The sequence below is a fragment of the Callospermophilus lateralis genome, chromosome 7 (assembly GCF_048772815.1).
Source record: "Callospermophilus lateralis isolate mCalLat2 chromosome 7, mCalLat2.hap1, whole genome shotgun sequence".
NCBI lineage: Eukaryota > Metazoa > Chordata > Mammalia > Rodentia > Sciuridae > Callospermophilus > Callospermophilus lateralis.
Window position 1 is genome coordinate 136125021 of NC_135311.1, and position 18919 is coordinate 136143939.

The following is an 18919-nucleotide window of genomic DNA, read 5'->3' on the forward strand; positions in this document are numbered from 1 at the left end:
AAACCTGGTGGGTGGGACCTTTTGTTCCTTAGATTTTTTTCCCTCTTTAACTTCCACCAGTGCTTTTTGCCTTAAAGTCAAGTTTGTCTGATTTTACTTTAGCTACACCAGCTCTATTTTGATCTTTATTTGCTTGGTATAACTTTTCATACTTGTGGCCATCCGGGTTCATATATTGTAGATGTGTCAGTTGTAAATACAATATATCTGAATTGTTTTAAAAATCTGAGCTGACATTACTGTGTTTTAAGCAGAAAGTTTAACTCACATACAAATGTATGATTAGGACTTATTAATTTATTTGGTGCTGGGGTTGAACCTAAGGGATGCTTTACCACTGAGTCACATCTCCAGCCCTTTTTATTATTTTAAGCCAGGGCCTAAGTTGCTGAGGTTGACCTTGAACTTGCAACCGCCTACCTCAGCCTCCTGAGTCACTGGGATCACAGGCACGCACCACCCAGGGCTGATTTGACTCTTTTATTTTATTGTGCTTGCCAGTGGTCAAATTTCTTTTTTTTTGCATTTTTAAGAAGTGATCAAGGTTTTCTTTTTTCTTCTGTTCCCCCCCACCCCGCCCCACCACTACTGGGCTAGGAAACTGTGAGTTGAGAGAAAACCTGAATAAACTCTCTAGATGTCACCTGCTCTAAGTTACTTGCTTTGAGCTGACTACAGATGTGTGGGTCAGGATGGTGACAGCTGATCCCCTCTAGCTGCTTTACCTGCTCTTGATTAACCTCAAGTCACTTTCCCCATGCTTCAGCCCATGAAGATCCCACGCCCCAGCCTTGGGCAGCCAGAGTGAGAGCCGTCCCTGTCTCCACATGCTTGGCTGCCTCCTGAGTCTGCTTTTCCACAAAACTCCTGGCTTCAGGGATTGGCATCCTCCGTGGCGGGCGAAGTGAGCCTGGTTTGGCAACAACTGCACCTCCCCCAACCCTGCACCCCACAGCTCCTACAAAGCCTTCCTCAGGCCCCTTCATCACTGTGTTGCGTTCCAGCGGGGAGGAACCGTGTCCTCATGAACAGCGTCCCATGCCGATGGCTGTAAATGGGGGTTTTTCTTTTCATTCTCTTTGGAGGTTTTTTGGCTCCCTGAATCTTGAGCTTTGCCCTCTCCCCTTTGAAAACGTTCTGTCGTTCTCTCTGAACGCTGCTCCCCTCCCTCAACTCCTCAGGAACCAGCACCGCGTCTCTGGCGTCTCTCCCTCCAGCCTGTTTCTTGACCTCTCTTTCATTCATTCCGTCTCTGTGTGGAGTCCTCACATCTTTCAGGCCCCCGATTCTCTCCTCAGGTGTCGTCTATTCTATGAAGGAACCTAGCCATTGAGTTTCTGATTTCGATCATTTTCCACTTTTAAAGTTCTGTTCCCTTCTTTTAAAATTCCACCGGCTTCCCAAGCTCCATATCACCACCGTCCAGCTCTAGGAGCAAGGCTCCTCTTTCTGGGCCTGTCCCCAGCAAAGACCTCGGAGATGAGTTTTCATGTTGTGTGCCAGGGAGCCACAGGTTCCCTGGTAGCAAGGAGGGAGCTGTCATATTGGCTCTTTTACATTCTGGAAAATAGGTATTCTTCTGAAGAAAGTTTGAAATAAAACAGATTTAAAAGAAATTTAAATTATTTTTTAGTTGTTGATAAACTTTGTACGTGGTGTCGAGAATCAAACCCAGTGCCTCACACATGCTAGGCAAATGCTCCACCACTGAGCCACAGCCCAGACCTATAAAATATTTTTTAAGCCACTGATCTCAGAGCTCTAAGCTCTCCTCAAGCTCAAACCTGTGATTCTGAGTTTTGATTTGGATGTTTTATGACAACCCATAGATTCCGCAGAGTCTCTGGACTATGGCTGTGCCCACACCACCAAGCACCTGGAGACCTGGACCTCAGAGCTCTGCACTGGCCAGTGAGGATAACCTCTGTTTTGCTTCCTGAAAATATCCCTCTCTTCTGAAAGCTTGTAGAAAACACTCAATAAATGTTTGTAAACTCATAATAAATGAATAGATGTTTGGATAAGCAGACTGGTCACCCCCTTCCTCACTCTGAATAATTACATGGTCATACAGGCAATGAGATGGACATTTATTAAACATTTATACACCACTTTCAAGCCTCCCTAATCCCTGAGTTATGCATTTTTTTCTATCAGGAAACTAAGGCACAGTGAGGTTCAGAGACTGTCATCTCTTATGTAGCTGGTCCCAGGGTTCATTTGGGATTTAAATCAAGGCTACAAGCTCTAGAGCCAGTTTGGAGACAGGCTGCGAGAGCTGGGACTTCTGATCCATTCTGGAGACTCTGGAGACAGGCCCGTGGTGAGGCCTGTCCAACGGGGACAGGCAGGGACCTGCTCTGAAGCAGTTTCTCTGGCTTCATCCTGTGGTCGGCTCCACTTTATGAAAACAAGATGATGTCCAAACCGGACAAGTGACTTCAGCTCTCCAGGAGTACATGTCACCTCTGCGTTGCTGTGACCAAAGTGCTTGATAGGAGCAACCCAGAGGAGGAAGTCTGTTTTGTGCCCAGGGTCTAGGTCCTTGGTTGGCTGACTCCACTGCTCTGGGCCCAAGGTGAGGCAGCACATCCGGGTGGCGGGAAGGGATGGCAGAGGGAAGCCGCTCAGCTCACCGCAGCTGGGAAGCAGAGGGAGTGGGGGAGGAGCCCGGGCAAGCTATATCCCCAAGGCATGTCCCAGTGACCGGCCTGCAGGTACCTCGCAGTGTGCATCCTAAACATTCCTCCATCGCAGGGGTCAAGCTACAGCTCTCATAACCTAACCATCTCGCCCTGACCATGCCTGCAGTGCAAGCGCTTGCAGGAGGCCAGCCAGAGGCGAGAGGTGACCAGAGGCTCGAGGAGTTTCCTTCCAGTGGCTGCTGCTAGAATGCCGGACACTGGGCTGGGGTTGTGGTTCATGAGACAGCCCCGCCTCGTAGGCAGAAAGCCTGGGTTCCACCCCAGCACCTGAACAAACAAAAATTCCAGAGTTGCCCCCGCCCCCAGGGCTGCCCTTGGCATGACTGAGAGTGCCCAGCTCCTGGCCCTTACCTCGGTTGGCTTCTGGGGAACCCTCCTGAGACAGCAGGCCTCCTCGGGCCCTTCTCCCAGAGAATGGGTCAAACTTGGGGGATGGGGACAAGGAACTGTGGTCTGTCATGTACTGTCCCCTCTGCTGCGCACAGGCTCTGCCTGGGCTGCTCCGCTGCCCAGCCAGGCCGTGCCTCCCTCTCATTCCCATGAAAGCCTGACCCACTCCTGTCAGAGAGCATGGACTCTGCAAGCCTTCCTGGCCCAGGGACCACGAGAGAAGAGGAAGGGACTGGTCTGAGCCCCATTCCTCTCGGCCATAGCACACTCCCCCAGGCCACTGCAGTCTGAAGTTGACAGGTGTCTCCTAGCTCATCTTTTTACCCCTTTCTGCGTGCACACCCAAGAGCGAAACGGGCGTGGCGTGGTGCTTCAGGGTACACCAGCGCTCTCCTGTTGCACCCGCCTTCTGCAGTCGGTTCACACCTGGGAGCAGCGTTGGCACGTGGTCAGGTTCGTTCACTGTAACTGCCAGGTGGCAGCCCAGGCGGTGAGTGGACCGTGGCCGATCCGCTGTCTCCTGACGCACTCTTTCCAGGCTTTCATAGCCGTGGCCACCCATTGTCCCTGGGCCCCAGAGCAGCCTCCCCCATCTGCCCAGAGGGCTCCTCCTTTCAGGCCTCTTGCTTCAGCCTGGATCCTCCTGATGACTCCAAGCATGTCCTCCCTGGAGAGCAGGCACCAGGGCCCCACTGTGGGCCCAAGCCCTTGCCGGGTAGGGCTGTGCCCCTGCAGAAGCCCAGGAACCTGGGCCCAGGGGACAGAAAAGCAAGCTCTTAATGGCCTGTTAGTCAAGTGAGGTGAGCCCTGGCCCTGGGATCCAAGGAGCTCTTGGACATGAGTCAGCGCTGTGGCCAGGACACAGGGGCTGCAGGACAAAGCCACCCCTTGCCTCCAGACCCAACAGTACCACTGGCTCAGGGAGCAGCTCACTGTGGACAGCGTGCTGTCATGCAGGCGTCCTGCCTGGGCCGCTCACTTTACCTGAACATCACATTTGGCTCTGGACAGGCATGATCAGCCCTTCCTGGGAGACATTGAAGGTACTAAGTGGCAGAGGAGGGTTCAAGCCAATGCCAGGTCCTCTGATCCAGGTCCCGTGCACTGCCCAGCGCCTTCTCAGCTGTGGCCTTGGCCGGGCCAAGCCAGGCTCTACCGGGTATCCAAGGAGAAACCACCCAGCACAGCCAGGAGATTAAGCATGGCACAAGATGCAGCCTGGCCACGGACGTCCTCAGATTTCCATGCCTCGCTCTGCAGGCTGTGGTGGCTGCTGGGCGCTGCAGACACCTCCTGCCTCTAGGCCCGGGGCCCCTGCATCAAGTGACCTGAGCACAGGACCTCAATGCCACGCTGGATGAGGTCCGGAGCTGGGAGCGACCTGAAGTGCTCAGCATTCTGCAGAAGGATGACACAGACTTGGGGAGGCCTGGGGAGGTGGCCATCACCGGTCCTGAGAGGCCTGACCTGGCCACACCCAGGAGTGACGTGCCCCAGGGTCTGCGTGGCACAGTGGGAGGCAAAGAAAGCCAGGGTTCCAGCCTAGGGACAAGGGAGACTTGAGGGGAGGGAGGCCTTGGAGGTTAGGACAGGTGTGTTCATGGGCTGGGAAGCCACGGGGCTCCTGGCCTCTCAGGGCACTTGATTCCAGCAGCCCCTGGGACAGGGACCAGGAGACACATTCCAGGTGAGGCTCAAGGAAGGGAGTCCAAGGAAGGGAGGTCAGGGACCAGGATGTCCCGGGCACCAGGAAGGTGATGCAGCAGGGCTGGCACGGGGGCTGCTTCAGTACCCTCGGGTAGCTTGACCTCTGCCCTCTGGGACTGCAAAGGGGTCCGCAGGCGGCTCTGGGGAGTCAATTGTCTGGTAGGCACTATGTTCCTGAGAATGTCCAAGGAAATCTGGGGGCGGGGGGCGGTGGCAGGAAAAGAAAAAAAACAAGAGTGAGAAATTGGGATGTTCTGTTGAGCCCAAACCAAGATCCATCTCCCATCCAAGGCCAGGGCTGGGCATCCTGATGCCAGGGAGAGTGGACAGTGGCAGCACCTATGAGCCTCTAGAATGCCCCAGAGCAGGTGTGTTCACGGCCTCACTTTGCCGAGGAAGCAGAGTCAAAGAGGTGACCGACTTGCCTGAAGTCATTCAGCTCCACATCCCCGACGCTGGGCCCTGGGGCCAGAGCTCGGTCTCTAGGCCACATGCTTCCCAGAGCAGCACATGCTCAGGAATCTGAGGGACACCCAGCCTGGGCCCGTGGACTTCTTTCCAGTTCCCCTCCCAGGAACAGGGAGACCACATCCCTGTACCCCAGCGGTCTGGAACTGGCGCTATTGCCGCACCCAGAAAACCAGAGCTGGAGGCGCCAGGCAGAGCCCTGCACACCTCACTCCCACCCTCTCTGTACGTCTGTCCTGGGCGTTCAAGCCCGTCCTAAAGGCTGGGGGCCTCGGTCTCCTTGTCTGTCCCCTGGGGCAGGGTTGGGCGGTGCTGAGGTCAGTGAGGACCATTCCTACACTTGCCCAGCGCTCCCTGGGCCACCTGCACCTCTTCCCAAAGCAAAGATGGAAGCCCCCGCCCCGCCTCCACTAGAGTGCAAAGGAGGTGTCAGAGGGGACAAGAAAATGGCTCAGCCCCCATGGAAGACAGGGGTACAGGGTTTCTGGGGGTGGGGCTGGGCAGGAGGCGAGATGGCTGCCCACAAGGAAGTGACTGCCATTTGGCGCTGGCTTCCCCGAGGCCCCCAGGCCCCAGCAACCCTAGCTCTCCCCGGACATCTCGCACTGTCCATCAAAGAGACCCGCGTGGCAGGTCAGCAGGGCTGGTGGACGCAGGGGAGGGGCTCTGGAAACTGGCTCACACCCTGCCCCCTGCCTTGCCCGTGCTCTGCACCAAGGGAAGGCCAGCCTGAGGCTGCTGCCCCTGACCCTGTGACAGCCCGACAGCGAGGAGACCACCCCAGACTGTGATGGCTGTGGCCCAGGAGCAGCGACCAGGGGAGTGCACACCCAGCCTGGTGGGGAGCCACACCACACGCCTGCCTGCGCTGGAGCCCCAGGCCCATGGGCAGGGGCCATGGCAGGGGGAGTTGGGGCAGCCGGAGGCAGGCTCACCGTGGGACAGGAGGTTGCCCCCGCGCTCCCGGTACATGTGGTAGACCAGGAAGCAGGAGAAGGGCTTGAGCAGCAGGCTGAGGATGGCCATGCCGGCGCTGAAGCGGCCTCTGTCTGAGGTGGTGACCAGTGGGTAGAAGACACTGATGTGGATGATGTCCAGTAAGATGGTGACCAGCAAGCCCCCCAGGAACTGCAAGACACACAGCCACAGGTTTGGGGGCACTGCCCGGCCCCCTCAGACATGCAGCTCCTCCTCTGCATACACCAGCCCAGAAGCCTGGCTCCTGCCCTCTGCCCCTCGGGCTTTGCTGGCAGAGATGTCAGGTCAGCAGGCAGGACCTGGAGGGGAGCAGAGCCGCCCGCCTGCAGCCTGCAGCCTGCAGGGCTTTGGAGAGGACACTGGGGAGGCACCAGTAGCACCACCCCACCTCCCCAGGTCGCGACGGGGTCAAAGACTTGGTCTAAACCTCCAAGTTGGAAGATTCCTTGGAGCTTGTGGACAAATGGCCGCCACAAAGGAACCCTTCTCTCACCACTGAGAGGCTGCGGCCCGGCGGGAAGAGCTGGGGTGGGGCTGGTGGGGGCTGGGAAGCACCCTGGGCTGGGTCAATTCTAACTTCAGTACAGAAGTGGAGCTCCCTCCAGGCCAGGTCTCCCAGCCAACTTCCCTCTCCCCGCAAGGAGGGTGTCACGGTTTACATGTGAGATGTCCCCCCAAGGCTCCTGCGTGAGGCAACGCAAGAAGGCTTAGAAGTGCTATGGCGCTAACCCCTAGAGTGGTAACTGGAGGCCATACAGTGTGGCAGGAGGGGGTGGGCATTGGGGGCATAGCTCTGGGTATTTATTTTGTCCCTGGTGAGTGGAGTCCCTCTGCTTCCCTCCACCACACCCTTCTCCATGTCTTGCCTCACCTCCAGCCCCAGAGATGGAGCTGCTGTCTATGACTGAGGCCTCTGAAACCGGGAGCCCCCAATACTTCTCCTCTAATTGTTCTTATAGGTCTTTCAATCACAGTGATGAAAAAGCTGTCAGAGGTCAGCCCACCTGGGGCAGTGGCCCATCTGGGGCACTGCTGGGCCCCTCCCTGGGTCTGTCTTGGGAAAAGCAATACAGACATGGGCTCCCCAGGGCACCCAGCAGGAAGCAGGCCAGCTGGCAGGCAGGTGGACAGGCAGCCTGGAGGCTGAAAATGGGGGACCAAGGAAGAGAGAGAACTGGGGCAGGTGAGAGGCGGCAGAGCCTGAAGCCCATCCCACGCCCCTCCCTGCTCACCATGCTTATGGCGTCCACGGAGTCCCGCTGAGCCACGGCCCACACGCCCAGGGCCAGGATGGTGAAGTTGGCCCAGGCATAGGAGCCCGAGAACCCGATGCAGCCCCTGTGGGAGAGATCTCTGTCCGTCAGGTGGCCACCACCCTGTGGCTGCCCACCCTTCCACAGGTCACCTCCCTCTTGCTCCAGCGTCCCAGGCCTCCTCAGAGAACAGGCCCCAGGCTGCAAGGCCAGCTGGCTGCACTTCAAACATCAGCAAGTCACCTCACCCCTCCTGACTGGGCACGGCCTCCCCCAAGGGTCTCCATGTGGCCACTCCTGGCCCCGCAGACCACTCTCGAAAATGCAGTCGGCGTGTGAATCTGATGGTCACTCCTCTGCTAAAAACACCGTTTTCTCTCCCATTGAAATAAAATAGACCCTTCACCAGGGCCTGCGGGGTTGGGCGAGTGTCCCAGGGGATCTGGCCAGTACCGCCACCTTCACCTCCCTAGCCCAGCCCTGTGCAGCTCCCCGGACACTCAGCCCCGGTGATTTAGTCTCAGCTCAGATGTCAACTCCGAGACCCCGTCCCTTACTGCCCAGCGTTAAGTATGAGTTCCCTAACACATCTGCTCTACCCTACAGTGCACAGCCGCTGTCTGACAGGGTGTTCACTGGTTTGCTTGTTAACCCAATGGAAACCTGCTAATCCAGGGTCCTCAGTGGGACCCTGCGCGGTTCTGCACCTTCCATTCCTTCCTGGGGGAGGCATGGTTATTATCCTGGGCTCTCAGAGACTGACCGCCCGAGGTCACTCCGCGGCTAAGAGGTGGGGCTGGGATGTGAGCAGCCTGGCTGCAGAGGCCCTGTTCGTCCCGCCTCCCTGGAGGGCAGGCTGTTGATGGCCTCAGTCTGTCTCCCCGGGGTCTCCATGGCCAGCAAGCTGTGGGCGCTTCATAAATTTAAATGATGTTCACAGAGTGTCACATGCAGGAAACCTGTGCAGAGAAGCTGGGGCGCAGGCAGCTGGGCTCCATAAGCGGTTGACTAAATCATCTCGTCCCAGGGTGTCAGGAAAGCAGGTGCCCAGCTTCTGCCCGGGCTCGCCCGCTCAGAGGCTCCAGGAGAGTGACAGGGAAACCTGCACCTGAGCTGTTCTCGCTGTGTATATCCCTCACAGCTGTCTGCACGTGCACTGCACTTGGAAGTTTGCAAAATGCACACGTGAGCTCTAGGGTTTCCGGTCTTGGTTTGGCAGAGACGCCCCAGGAAACTCCACAGACACAAAAGAGGTGACAGCGAGTGCCAAGTTGGCCCCATTGGAGCCTTGTGTCTCTGCAGGCCCTGGGGGTGCCCAGGGAGCTGCGTTCTCCCTCCCGCTCCTGCGGGGCCCTGTCCTTACCCCACTGCACAGATGGAAAGCAGGCTCCGTGGGGAACTGCGGCTTGCCCCAAGTGGCCTGACCAAAAGACAGCAGACAGACCTTCCCAGGCTGACACGGACCTGGGGACACGCGGACACAGCCCCTAGGAGATGCAAGGGCACACACCCGCAGACACGGCACAGCAGGGAGCCCCTGCATGCAGGCAGAATCCCACAGTCACTCACCAGGTTGTCAGCAGCCAGTGGACCAGGAGAATCACCTGCGGCACAAGAGGGGCAGGGAGCGGGTCTGTGAATGGGGTGTGACCACCACAGGGGAAAGGAAGCTTCCGGAGCCGGAGAACAGGAGCCCCTGCCTGGTACCTACGAGGGCTGGTCATCATCTCAAAGGAACAGCAGCAGCCCGGGTGGAGGAGGGGCATGGTGGACACCCACACCCTCCTGCTTCTAAGGGAACGGGCTCTGGAATCAGAAGAGCTTTCGGTGGAAATGGTGGGGATGGGGGGATGAATTTCCGGGGACATGGAGAGCAGAGGGGGGTAGGTCACCACTGTGATTGGGAGGAAGAGCAAGTGGGGAGGAGGCCTGAGGGCCTCTGGAAGGATTTCAAGCCCAGGACAGTGAAGGGGGCCATCCTGGCATCACTTGTGACAAAGAAAACAAAATCCCTCTGGTTTTTTTTTGGCTTGATGCACAGCACCAGGGATCAAACCCAGGGTGCTCTACAACTGAAGTACAGCCCGGCCCTTTCTAGTTATTCTTTTTGAGACAGGGGGTTGCTAAGTTGTCCAGGCTGGCCTTGAACTTTCGATCCTCCTGCCCTGGCCTCCCAAATCACTGGGATTGCAGGCATGCACCCCTGCACCCAGAAATCCCACCCTTTCCTCTATTCCTGATCATCCAAAAGGCCTTTCTGGATGGTATGTGACGAAAGGAGGGGCGGGTGTGATGGGAGGGCGGGGGCCGGCGGCCACAGTGTCCGCAGAGGGCGGCTCCCAGGCTGAGGGCCGAGTGGACAGCAAGCAGGATGGGCCAGGCCCCAACTGCAGGGAGGGCGTGGCCGTGCTGAGATGGGGTGGGATGGCACAGGACTTTAGGAGGACAGAAGCCCCGGGTTGGGAGCGTCACTGGGGACACAGGTCAGGCTGGAGGGGAGGCTGACCGCCGGGGGCAGGGAGCAAGGGGAGGCGCTGCGGGGTCCCTCTTACTGCATACCTCACATGCTTCAGCTGGAACACTACAGTTATCATTCCCATTTCACAGGCGGAAAACTAGGCCCAGAGGCAAATTAAGCTGATCAAGATTCCTCAGATACTGAGGCCAAACCAGAGGCCAAACCAGAATGAAAGTCAAATCTGGCTCCTACTGACCAGTGCTGCTGACCTCCACACTGGAGGCCCAGGCCTTCAGCCAAGAGGGGCTGTCTGGGCCTTTGAGAAATGTGGACGTCCTCTACCCGCAGGGGGCAGGGGGCGCAGATGACATCCAGAGCAGAGGCGTACCCCAGAGGGGAGACTCCAGGGGAATTGTCCCGTCCTCCACCTTCTTTATAACTGAGCACTTCCCTTCTAGGCACTGTCTGGACGGGAGCCCCGTGAGCCTGCCCATCCTTGAGGCACTGTCATCCCTGATTCACAGCTGAGAAAGCTGAGGCTCAGTCACGCAGCGGCCAGTGCAGAACCAGCATCACACCGGGCCACAAGGCCTCTCCTGGCACTAAATGGGAAACTGAGGCAGGGGAGGCCAAGCTCCATGGGTTTCTCTTCCCAGGGGCTTAAGAAGAGTGACCACATGGTGCTGCGTTTCCCCAACATTTACCATCTTACTTGGCGTCACTGGTACCTGCTCTGTGTCTACCTGGGGTGGGAAGGAATGTGGACGTGGATGTCAGCCGAGGACTGACATCCAGCAGAGCACAGTCCCTAACAAGCAGTGGGCCCTCGGTGTGTGGGGTCCACTGAGACCCTGCTCTGTGAGAGAAGAAACCTCTGTTGACCATAGTGCGGGGTGACAGGGAGTGGGGTAGTCACAGGAGGCTTCTCCGTGGAAGTGACCTTTAAGCCAAATGAAGGGGGTGACAGGCATGGCTAACCAGGGCAGAGGACAAAGGATGTGTGGACAGGGCAGCTCCTGCAAAGGCTGAGGCGGAGGGAGCATCAAGCTTTCTGAAAACTACGTAAATCCCTGCTACCGAAGCCAGAGGAGGGCAGGGCAGGAGGCTGGGGGCAGGGAGGATTCTGATCCTTATCTTAAAGCTACCCATAGTCCCTTCAGTCCCATAGGAAACTGACCCAGAGGGAAGGACCCTGCCCATGGCCACTCAGCAGGCCTTATGGTTGGACTTGAACTGTGAGAAGACACCAAGGGAGGGGGCCCCAGTGGCAGCTCACTCCACACTCTCCTCCCAGACGACCACCTGGCCCTTCTCAGCCTGACTTCTGAGAATCGACCTCCGTGTCCACGTCTCTGGCTCCCACACCAGACTGCACACCGGGAGGTCTGGAAAAACGGTGTTTCTTGGCCCTGCAAGTCCTGAAGGGGACGCAGCACATGGCCTCACCCATGCTAAGCACACGCCCTGCCTCTGACTTCCGCCTGCAGCTGGCCAGCCCTGGCTTACCATGGAGCATGGCAACGGGACCAGAGGCCGAGGCAGGGGCAGCTGCAGGGGCCACAGGCAGATCACTGAATGACCTGTGGGAGACTCTGCCTCCAGCTGAGGGCTGTGGGCAGGAGCGGCCAGCTAGCCAAGCCTCTGCAGTGGAGGAAGAAAACAGAACCCCAAAGCCTGCGGACCCTCAGAGGACACACGGCCCCCTGCACGGCATCGCGGTTGTGTCCCTAGTATGGAAGGAACTCAGAGCTGTCACTTCTCTTAAGCCCCCGAGAAGACAAGCCATGGAGACTGAGCCTCTGCTGCCTCCGTTTCTTATTGTTGTGCTGGGAGGTCACCACCACCTCCCCCCACCCCGGAGACCTAACACCCAGGACCGCTCCCGGGAACCCAGCCAAACCAGGCCTGCCCTTCCTGGCACCCTGCAGCAGGAGAGGTCTGTGACTCACTGTGGACACCGGCTGGCTCTAGGGAGGTTTCTGGTAACCAACGTGATCCCGAGGCTTCTGAGAAAGAAGCAGGAAACGTGGGAGGGTTCTGAGCTACATGGAACCAGGACAGGCCCCGAGGTCAGCAAGACCTTCCCTGAAGGACAGGGGAAGGCAGGGCCTGAGCCCTGGACTCTCACTGCAGTGCTCAGCCAGGGGGCTGTCCCCAGACAGAGGCCAATAGACCAAGGCACTGGGGGTCACAGGCTGCTGGAGGGACAGGAGTCAGGGTGTGAGATGCAGGCAGCCTGTGTCTGGTAGGACCCATCTGTCCAACTGCCAAGGAAGCAGCTCTACCCACTTAATACCCACAGGTCCCTGTGCAGCCCAGTGTCCTGTGCAGCAGTGACAGGAGGAATTCCTACTACTGACCTGCACCTGCCTGCTAAGGTGATCTGTGTCCCTACTGCCCAAACACCTGTCCCAGGTCATCCCAGGAACTAACCCTATGAGCAGAGCTGAGGTGTGAGAGATAGGTAAACTGCCCCAGAGGTAAAGCTCACCCACCTCAGAGCCCAGACGCACATCTCGGGATCAGCGCATCTGGCCTGAGTCAACTTAAGGTTCCCTCCTGGACCCAGGCTCCTCCCTGTTCACCCTGGAAGGCAGGAGCTATTTTATCCTCTTATGTGAGGAAATTGATACTCGGGTCAAGAAACCCACTCAACTCATACAGCTAATAAGTGGCAAGGCCTGGGCTTGAATGAATGTCTGTCTGTCTGTCCACAGGCCCGTGCCCAGCCACTGTGCTGCAATCTCAGGAAGAGCAAGGCAGGGTGGGTCGAGGAGGAGGTCTGACCCAGAGAAGGGAAGGCCAAGAAGAAACCAAGGAGCCAAGTGGTCCACAACTCAAACCTCTACCACCAGCGGACCCGTGGGAGGAGGCAGGTGGGACTTCCCAGGGAGGCCTCAGATGAGCATGCCACTGGGAACAGTGAATGTGTTCCTACCCTGAGGCTAAGGGACACGTCAGGGCTGTCCTGAGGGAGGTGAGGCCATGGAGTGGCTAACTGCTAGGTTCCTGTTGTTCCATGTGTGGCTGTGATCCTGGCGGGGTGACTTCAGAGGCAATATGGCCTTGGAAAGTCACCTGACCACCCCAAACTGCTGAGCCTACACCCAAGGAATGAAAGAGGGAGGGACTGAGGGGGCTCAGGCCCAGGGTACAGTCCCCAGCTCCCGAGGGATTTCCTACTTAAGTGCCTAAGAGCTGCCCTCCATAGGCTGGCCAGATGTGGCAAACAAAACCACAGAACACCTGGTTAATCCTGAATCTCAGACCATGAATAATTTAATCTGTCCCCAATACTGCCTAAGACGTACTCATAATAAAAACCTGTTGCTCTGAAACCCAAATTCAACTGGATGTCCCGTACGTTACCTGGTAACCTGGGCCCTCAGGGTCCCCCAGCACTCGCTTGTCTCGGTAGCAGCTGAGACCCCGGGAGACAGGTTCTTGTTGCCCAGTCAAGGGAAGGCCCCCGCCAGCAGAGCTCACACCTGTGGATGCTCTTGGCCTGTCAGGCCCATAAAACTGACATAAGCAGTCAAGGCCAAAGTCAGCCTCGACTGAAGTGGACTGTGATGAAGGTTACCACCTGCCCTGCTGAAAGGTCCCACAAACTGGAGTGCCCTTCCCTCTCAGTTTCTCCCCAGGGAAACATTCCATTCCCTTGTTCCAGCCCTCTCTCCCCAGGCTGTGGCTGGAAGCTCCAGGAAAGCTGGCTCAAGCAGCACTGCACGATTAAGAAGGGAAATCTGCCCAGGGCGAGTCCCCACCCAGACCACGTGTAATGATCCAAATACAGATTACACTGCAGCTGTGTGGCCATCTCTCAGATTCCTTTAGTCCCAGACACCAACGGTGCTAAATGCTTTGTCACTCAAGCACTCAAGAGTAAGGGACGGATAGAGTCTCCGAGGAAACTGCACCAAGACCCAAAATGGCCGGTTTAGTCCAAGGTCCACACCTTCCTGACAAAGCTAAGTCGCCAGTCCCTCTGTTGCAAACGAAGCTCAGGCACCAGACACTGGGGGTGGGCGGCGAGAAAAGGAACAGCGCCAGGCTCAGGAAATGAAGACACCCCAGGAGGCCCGCAGCGTTGGCCCCAGGGCCCCCGGTTGGGGTTTTCTGCTTTTAAGTAACTTCTGCAGCTTGTGCTTCTTAATTATGCAATAAGGACGCTGCCCTGGTAAACTCTGGAAAGCCCAAGGCTTGGGAACGTCGGATTTTCTTAATCTGACTTTGCACACAAAGGCGGCCACCAGGGCTGGACCGGGGCTCGGGAGAAACGTCTGGCCCCCTCGGGCCTGGAGGGGCGGTGTCCCTCGGCGGCCCCTCCCCCTGCTCCAGGGGCATTCTGGGCGCGAAGGCCGGCGCAGTCCTGGGGACCCGTCGCTGCCAGCCCGAGGGACAGGGCACAGCCCCCTCCCTCGCCGGCCGCCCTGCGCCCCCCGGGTCTAGGCTGCGGGCTCTTGCCGGCCCCTGCCGGCCCCTGCCGGCCCCTGCCTGCCGCGGCCCGCGCGCACCTCCTCCTCACTGGGGTCTGTTTGGTCCCCTGGTCCCTGCTACTCCTCCTTCCCCGGACTCGGTCCTCCCACCCTCCTTCAAAACCCAGGTGCCAGCACCCTCCCGCACTGGAGGCCCGCTCCGCCCCGCAGCGGCCACCTTCAAGTTCACGACCGGCAGCTCCATCCCGGCCCAGGCGGTGGGCACCGACGCGACGGCCGCGGGGGCTCCTGGGCTCCGAACTCGAAAAACTAACTTGCCCGGTCCCGCCCCACCCGTTGCGCCCAAGCCAATCCCGGCTCGGCTCCTGGTCACGTGAGGCACGCGGGGCGGGGCATATGACTGCTGCCGGGTTGCCAGGAGACGGCGTTCTGCAGCTCTCGCCTCCCGCTAGGCTGCAGCCCCCACCGGGTTTGTAGCCTAGAAGCTGGGCTGGTGGGCCCACCTGCGGCCGGGTGCAAGCTGCTGACATGGCACCAGTGGGTGTCTCCCCGAGGGCACCCTCTCTCCTCTGTCCTTACCCACGTAAATGGGTTATTTACAGTACCTACCTCCTTGAAAGGATAAATTAGTTAATTTATGTCGTTAAAGAAAAAAAAATTATTAGAGCACTCGTTAAAGCAGTAAGGAGGCTGTTCAAAAATAGAACTGCAATAGGGAGGGAGGAGGGACTCAACTGCAAACAAGGGTTAGTGGAGATTATCACTAAAAACCATGAATGAAAAATTGATGAGACACCAAGAGCAGGGCGATTCTTGCTACAGGGAGCAGCATTCTTGCTATAATTGGGTCATGCAGACAGGGCAGGACAGGAAGATAGAAGGCCAAGGTCCATTCCTAGTCAAAAGCTATGGAGACCCCTACCATTTTGGAGGCTGAGGCAGGAGGATTCTTTGCACCCTGGAATTCAAACCAGCCTAGACAGCCTAGTGAGACCTTGTCTCAAAGAAACAAACAAAAACAGAGGTGGGCGTGTAGCTAAGAAAGAAAAACAAAACAAAACCCAGGGCTCCCTACAGCCCAGCTAAAGCTTAGTCTAGAAGAGAGTGCCTTGCACTTATTAAATGGGCAACACACAGAAGCCATTGTTGCCTCAGTACACAGGAGCCAACTGGTTGGAACCCATTTAAGTCAACATACCAAAAGTTTTAGGAAGCTGTATCCAGAAATCCAGCAGAAATTCTTCCCTACGTAAACCCTCAATTGTGCTGGGAGGAAATGAGGAGAAAGGGATTGTCTCCCTGCCATCTTGGGTGTGGCCACTCTCAGGGCATATCTGAGTTCTTGCTCTGTTTCCAGGAGGGTAAAAACCAGGTGGGAACCCACAAAACAGCCTGGACAGGTCCTCAGATAATATCCAGACCCAAGATCTCCCCGCATACAAAGAAAGGATTCCCTGCCTAGATGAAGAGAGTTTTGCGGCCTCAGAGGCAAAGCCCCTCTGACCTTCCCCTGCCCTCCTGTCTCCTTCCCTTTCCTTTCTCCCTGAAGTGCATCATAGAAACCCTCACTGAAACCCAAACTCCTTTCCCCCAGATGCATCCTGGAAACTAGAATCCCTGTCCCCCAAAGCAAGCCATAAAGCCCAGAAAGTTCTCCCTTTTCCATTCTCCCTGGAGGACATTCATTCCAGAGGAGGCCCTAAAATGTACCCTATTTTTAAGGGCTAAGGATGTAGCTTAGTGGTAGAGCATTTGGTTACCATGTCTGAGGCCATGGATTTCATCCCCAGTACAAGGTGGAAAAAAGAGTACCTAAGAGTACCTAAGGAGCTCTGCCCCAGACCAGGAGGAATAATGACACAAAGGCTAAAAAGAATTTGAATGGGGCTGGGGACATAGCTCAGTTGGTAGAGTGCTTGCCTTGCATGCACAAGGCCCTGGGCTCAATCCCCATCACCACAAAAAAGAAAAAAAAAAAAAAAAAAAGAGAGAGAGAGAGAAAGAGAGAATTTAAATGTACAGGCCTTGCTGGTCCCACGTGTCTGCCACCCTCAGATCCCATTTCTGCACAGTTCTCTGTTCTTCATCACACTGAAGCATAAAAGCAGCCAGTTTTCCTTAGGATTTGGGTCTTTATTGCTAAAGGCTCCTATGTCTCATGGAATCTTGATTAAATAAATCTGCTATGATTTTCTCTTGCTAAACTATCTTTTGTGTTGGCTGTGCCCTTTATGGAAGGGGAGGAAAAGAATCCCACCTTCCCTCACCCACGTGTGCCAATAAAACCGTGGTCACTTTGTAAGGAGAACGTTCAGGATTAGTTAGAAGGGACATTAAGTACTTCTTTCGTGGCAGACACAAACAACCCTAGCTCGGGTAGGCACAGTTCTTACTCCTGTTCACAAGTTAAGAGAAGTTCCACTGCTTGGCTCAAAGACCCATGTACTCGTTGGCACTGAAGCTGAGTTGGGTGCCCAGGAGTGCGGGCTCCAGGACCCTGACATCTAACCACTGAGCTCCACAGCCTACGGAGCAGGCAATACCGGCCAGGCTGGGATGAAGAGGACAGAGCCAGGGCGAGGAGGGCCTGCAGAAGCACAAGGCAGGTCTGTGGAGTGTCCCTGCCACTCACACACTGATGCTGTGTTCCTCCCAGCCAGCTGGCATAGGAGGGAGGCGGGGGAGAGTGCAGGGAGAACTCCAGCTGCTGGGTGGGCCTGGGGGAGGCAGCCAAAGCACAGAGGAACAAAGGAACCCTAAACTGTGTTCTCAAAGGAGCCCGAGTCCTCCTTACCATGACTCATTGTTGGCTCTGGAAGGACAAATGACCTCCACATTCCACAAGGCTTCCGCTCACATCTTTAGTGAGTACCCTTTTGGAATTCAGGTGTAAATGTTTAATGTCCCTCGCCCATCCTGTATGTTTCTGTCTCTTCAACAAAGAATTTTTTTTTTTTTTAATATTTATTTTTTTTAGTTCTCGGCGGACACAACATCTTTGTATGTGGTGCTGAGGATCGAACCCCGGCCGCACGCATGCCAGGCGAGCGCGCTACCGCCTGAGCCACATCCCCAGTCCCTAAACAAAGAAATTGACTTGTGGAATGCTGGGATTGAACCCAGGGGCGCTTCACCACTGAGCTCCATCCCCAGTCCTTTTTTTAAAATTTTTAAATCTTGAGAAAGGGTCTTGATAAGTTGCTGCTGCTGACCTTGAACTTGAACTTGAGATCCTCTTCTGTGTCTCTGGGATTATAGGTGTGTGTCACTGTGCCTGGCTTGCACAACTTCTTGGATAAATACCTAGAAGTGAAATATGGCTGATCATATGGCAGTATATGTTTAACTTATTTTGGGGGGGGTTGTACCGGGGATTGAAGTCAGGGGCCACATCCTCAGTCCTATTTTGTATTTTATTTTGAGACAGGGTCTCACTGCGTTGCTTAACACCTTGCTGTTGCTGAGGCTGGCTTTGAACTCACAATCCTCCTGCCACAGCCTCCTGAGCTGCTGGGATCACAGGTGTGCGCCACGGTGCCCAGCATATGTTTAACTTTTTAAGAAACTGCAACATGGTTCTTGAGACACTTGTACCATCCTATTTTATTGTTTCCATAGCACTTCTCAGTATCTGAAAGGATTACCTGACCTATTTATTTGTACCCACCACCACCTAGACTATAAGCCCTGGGAAGGTCTCGCCTCCTGAGTGCCTGTCCTGAGCCTGGCACACAGTAGGTGCTCAGGGAGTGAACTGAATCACATGTGGGCCACTTCCTCCTATCACAAGCACCTGCCACCAAACTTGCTGCTTGTCCTCAAGTTGCTTCTGAGTCCAAGCTCTGCCCAGAACTCTCTCCATCAGCTGGTGGTGAAGCCCGCGGCTGATAAAGGCCAACACAGCCGTTTCTTTCTCATGGTTTCTTGTGTCTTTCAGATAAAGTGTGTTTTGGACTCCTGCCCGGCCTCCTCTTGTCAGAGTGATCTTGGGCGAGTTATTTAGCCACTTTGAAGCTCACGATGTGGTGGGGATCACATTGAGGGAGGAGATAAGAAGCAAGATAGGCAGAAAGGAGATGAAGGGAAAGGAGGCCGTGACTTTAACCCCAAAGCTTGTGCCGAGGTTGCCTGGCCCTTCACTGCCTGAGCCGTCATTCTTCCCCAGCCCTGGCCCTCTCGACTTTCTGGAAAATCTATAGATCTTCATTCACAAACTCACCTGCCTATGGAAACCGCCCTGTGCACTGTTAATTAGTCCGCGGCTACAGCTCTGTGTGTTTTAGAACAGCCTGAGCAAAGAGCAGTTCAAATCCTATCCCACAGGGGACTTGGCCACATTGTCTACTGACCAGACAGTGGAGAAGACGTCAACCTGAGCATACAGAGCCACCGACCACCACACGATCTGGGATCGTGAGGCTGATGTCACCCCCGCACACCTTCCCATGCTTACCCCCCATAAGTTTTCTTTTAAAAGAAGAGCCCCAGACCCCAAAAGTATGTCTCCCACTGGAGATGGCC

The 18919-nt window shown here is 56.1% G+C and overlaps 1 protein-coding gene across 2 annotated transcripts; it reads right to left on the minus strand.

Moving 5' to 3' along the window:
* Nucleotides 1–577: 577 nt before the first annotated feature.
* On the minus strand, nt 578–14716 carry Agtrap (angiotensin II receptor associated protein). 2 transcript variants are annotated; one of them, XR_013155554.1, is made up of 6 exons: nt 14616–14716; nt 9071–9105; nt 7481–7586; nt 6206–6398; nt 2722–4996; nt 578–2641 (listed from the first exon to the last, which is right to left on the minus strand). XR_013155554.1 is itself a non-coding variant. In XM_076861287.2 (5 exons), exons 1-5 carry the CDS (start codon nt 14640–14642, stop codon nt 4881–4883), a joined length of 477 nt encoding a protein of 158 aa, XP_076717402.2. In that variant the 5' UTR covers nt 14643–14716; the 3' UTR covers nt 580–4880. The 2 variants fall into 2 exon arrangements, 1 of the variants encoding a protein (XP_076717402.2); XM_076861287.2 differs by having other exon boundaries at nt 580–4996.
* Nucleotides 14717–18919: the final 4203 nt, after the last annotated feature.

What these genes read in the sequence shown, in the direction of transcription:
- Agtrap (XM_076861287.2), bottom strand. Translation starts at nt 14,642, where the DNA reads ATGGAGCTGCCGGTCGTGAACTTGAAG. An exon ending in CCGTGGACGCCATAAGCATG is followed by an intron (nt 6,399 to 7,480) that starts GTGAGCAGGGAG and finishes TGTGTCTTGCAG; the next exon opens with TTCCTGGGGGGCTTGCTGGT. An exon ending in GGGCAACCTCCTGTCCCACG is followed by an intron (nt 4,997 to 6,205) that starts GTGAGCCTGCCT and finishes CCCCGCCCCCAG; the next exon opens with ATTTCCTTGGACATTCTCAG.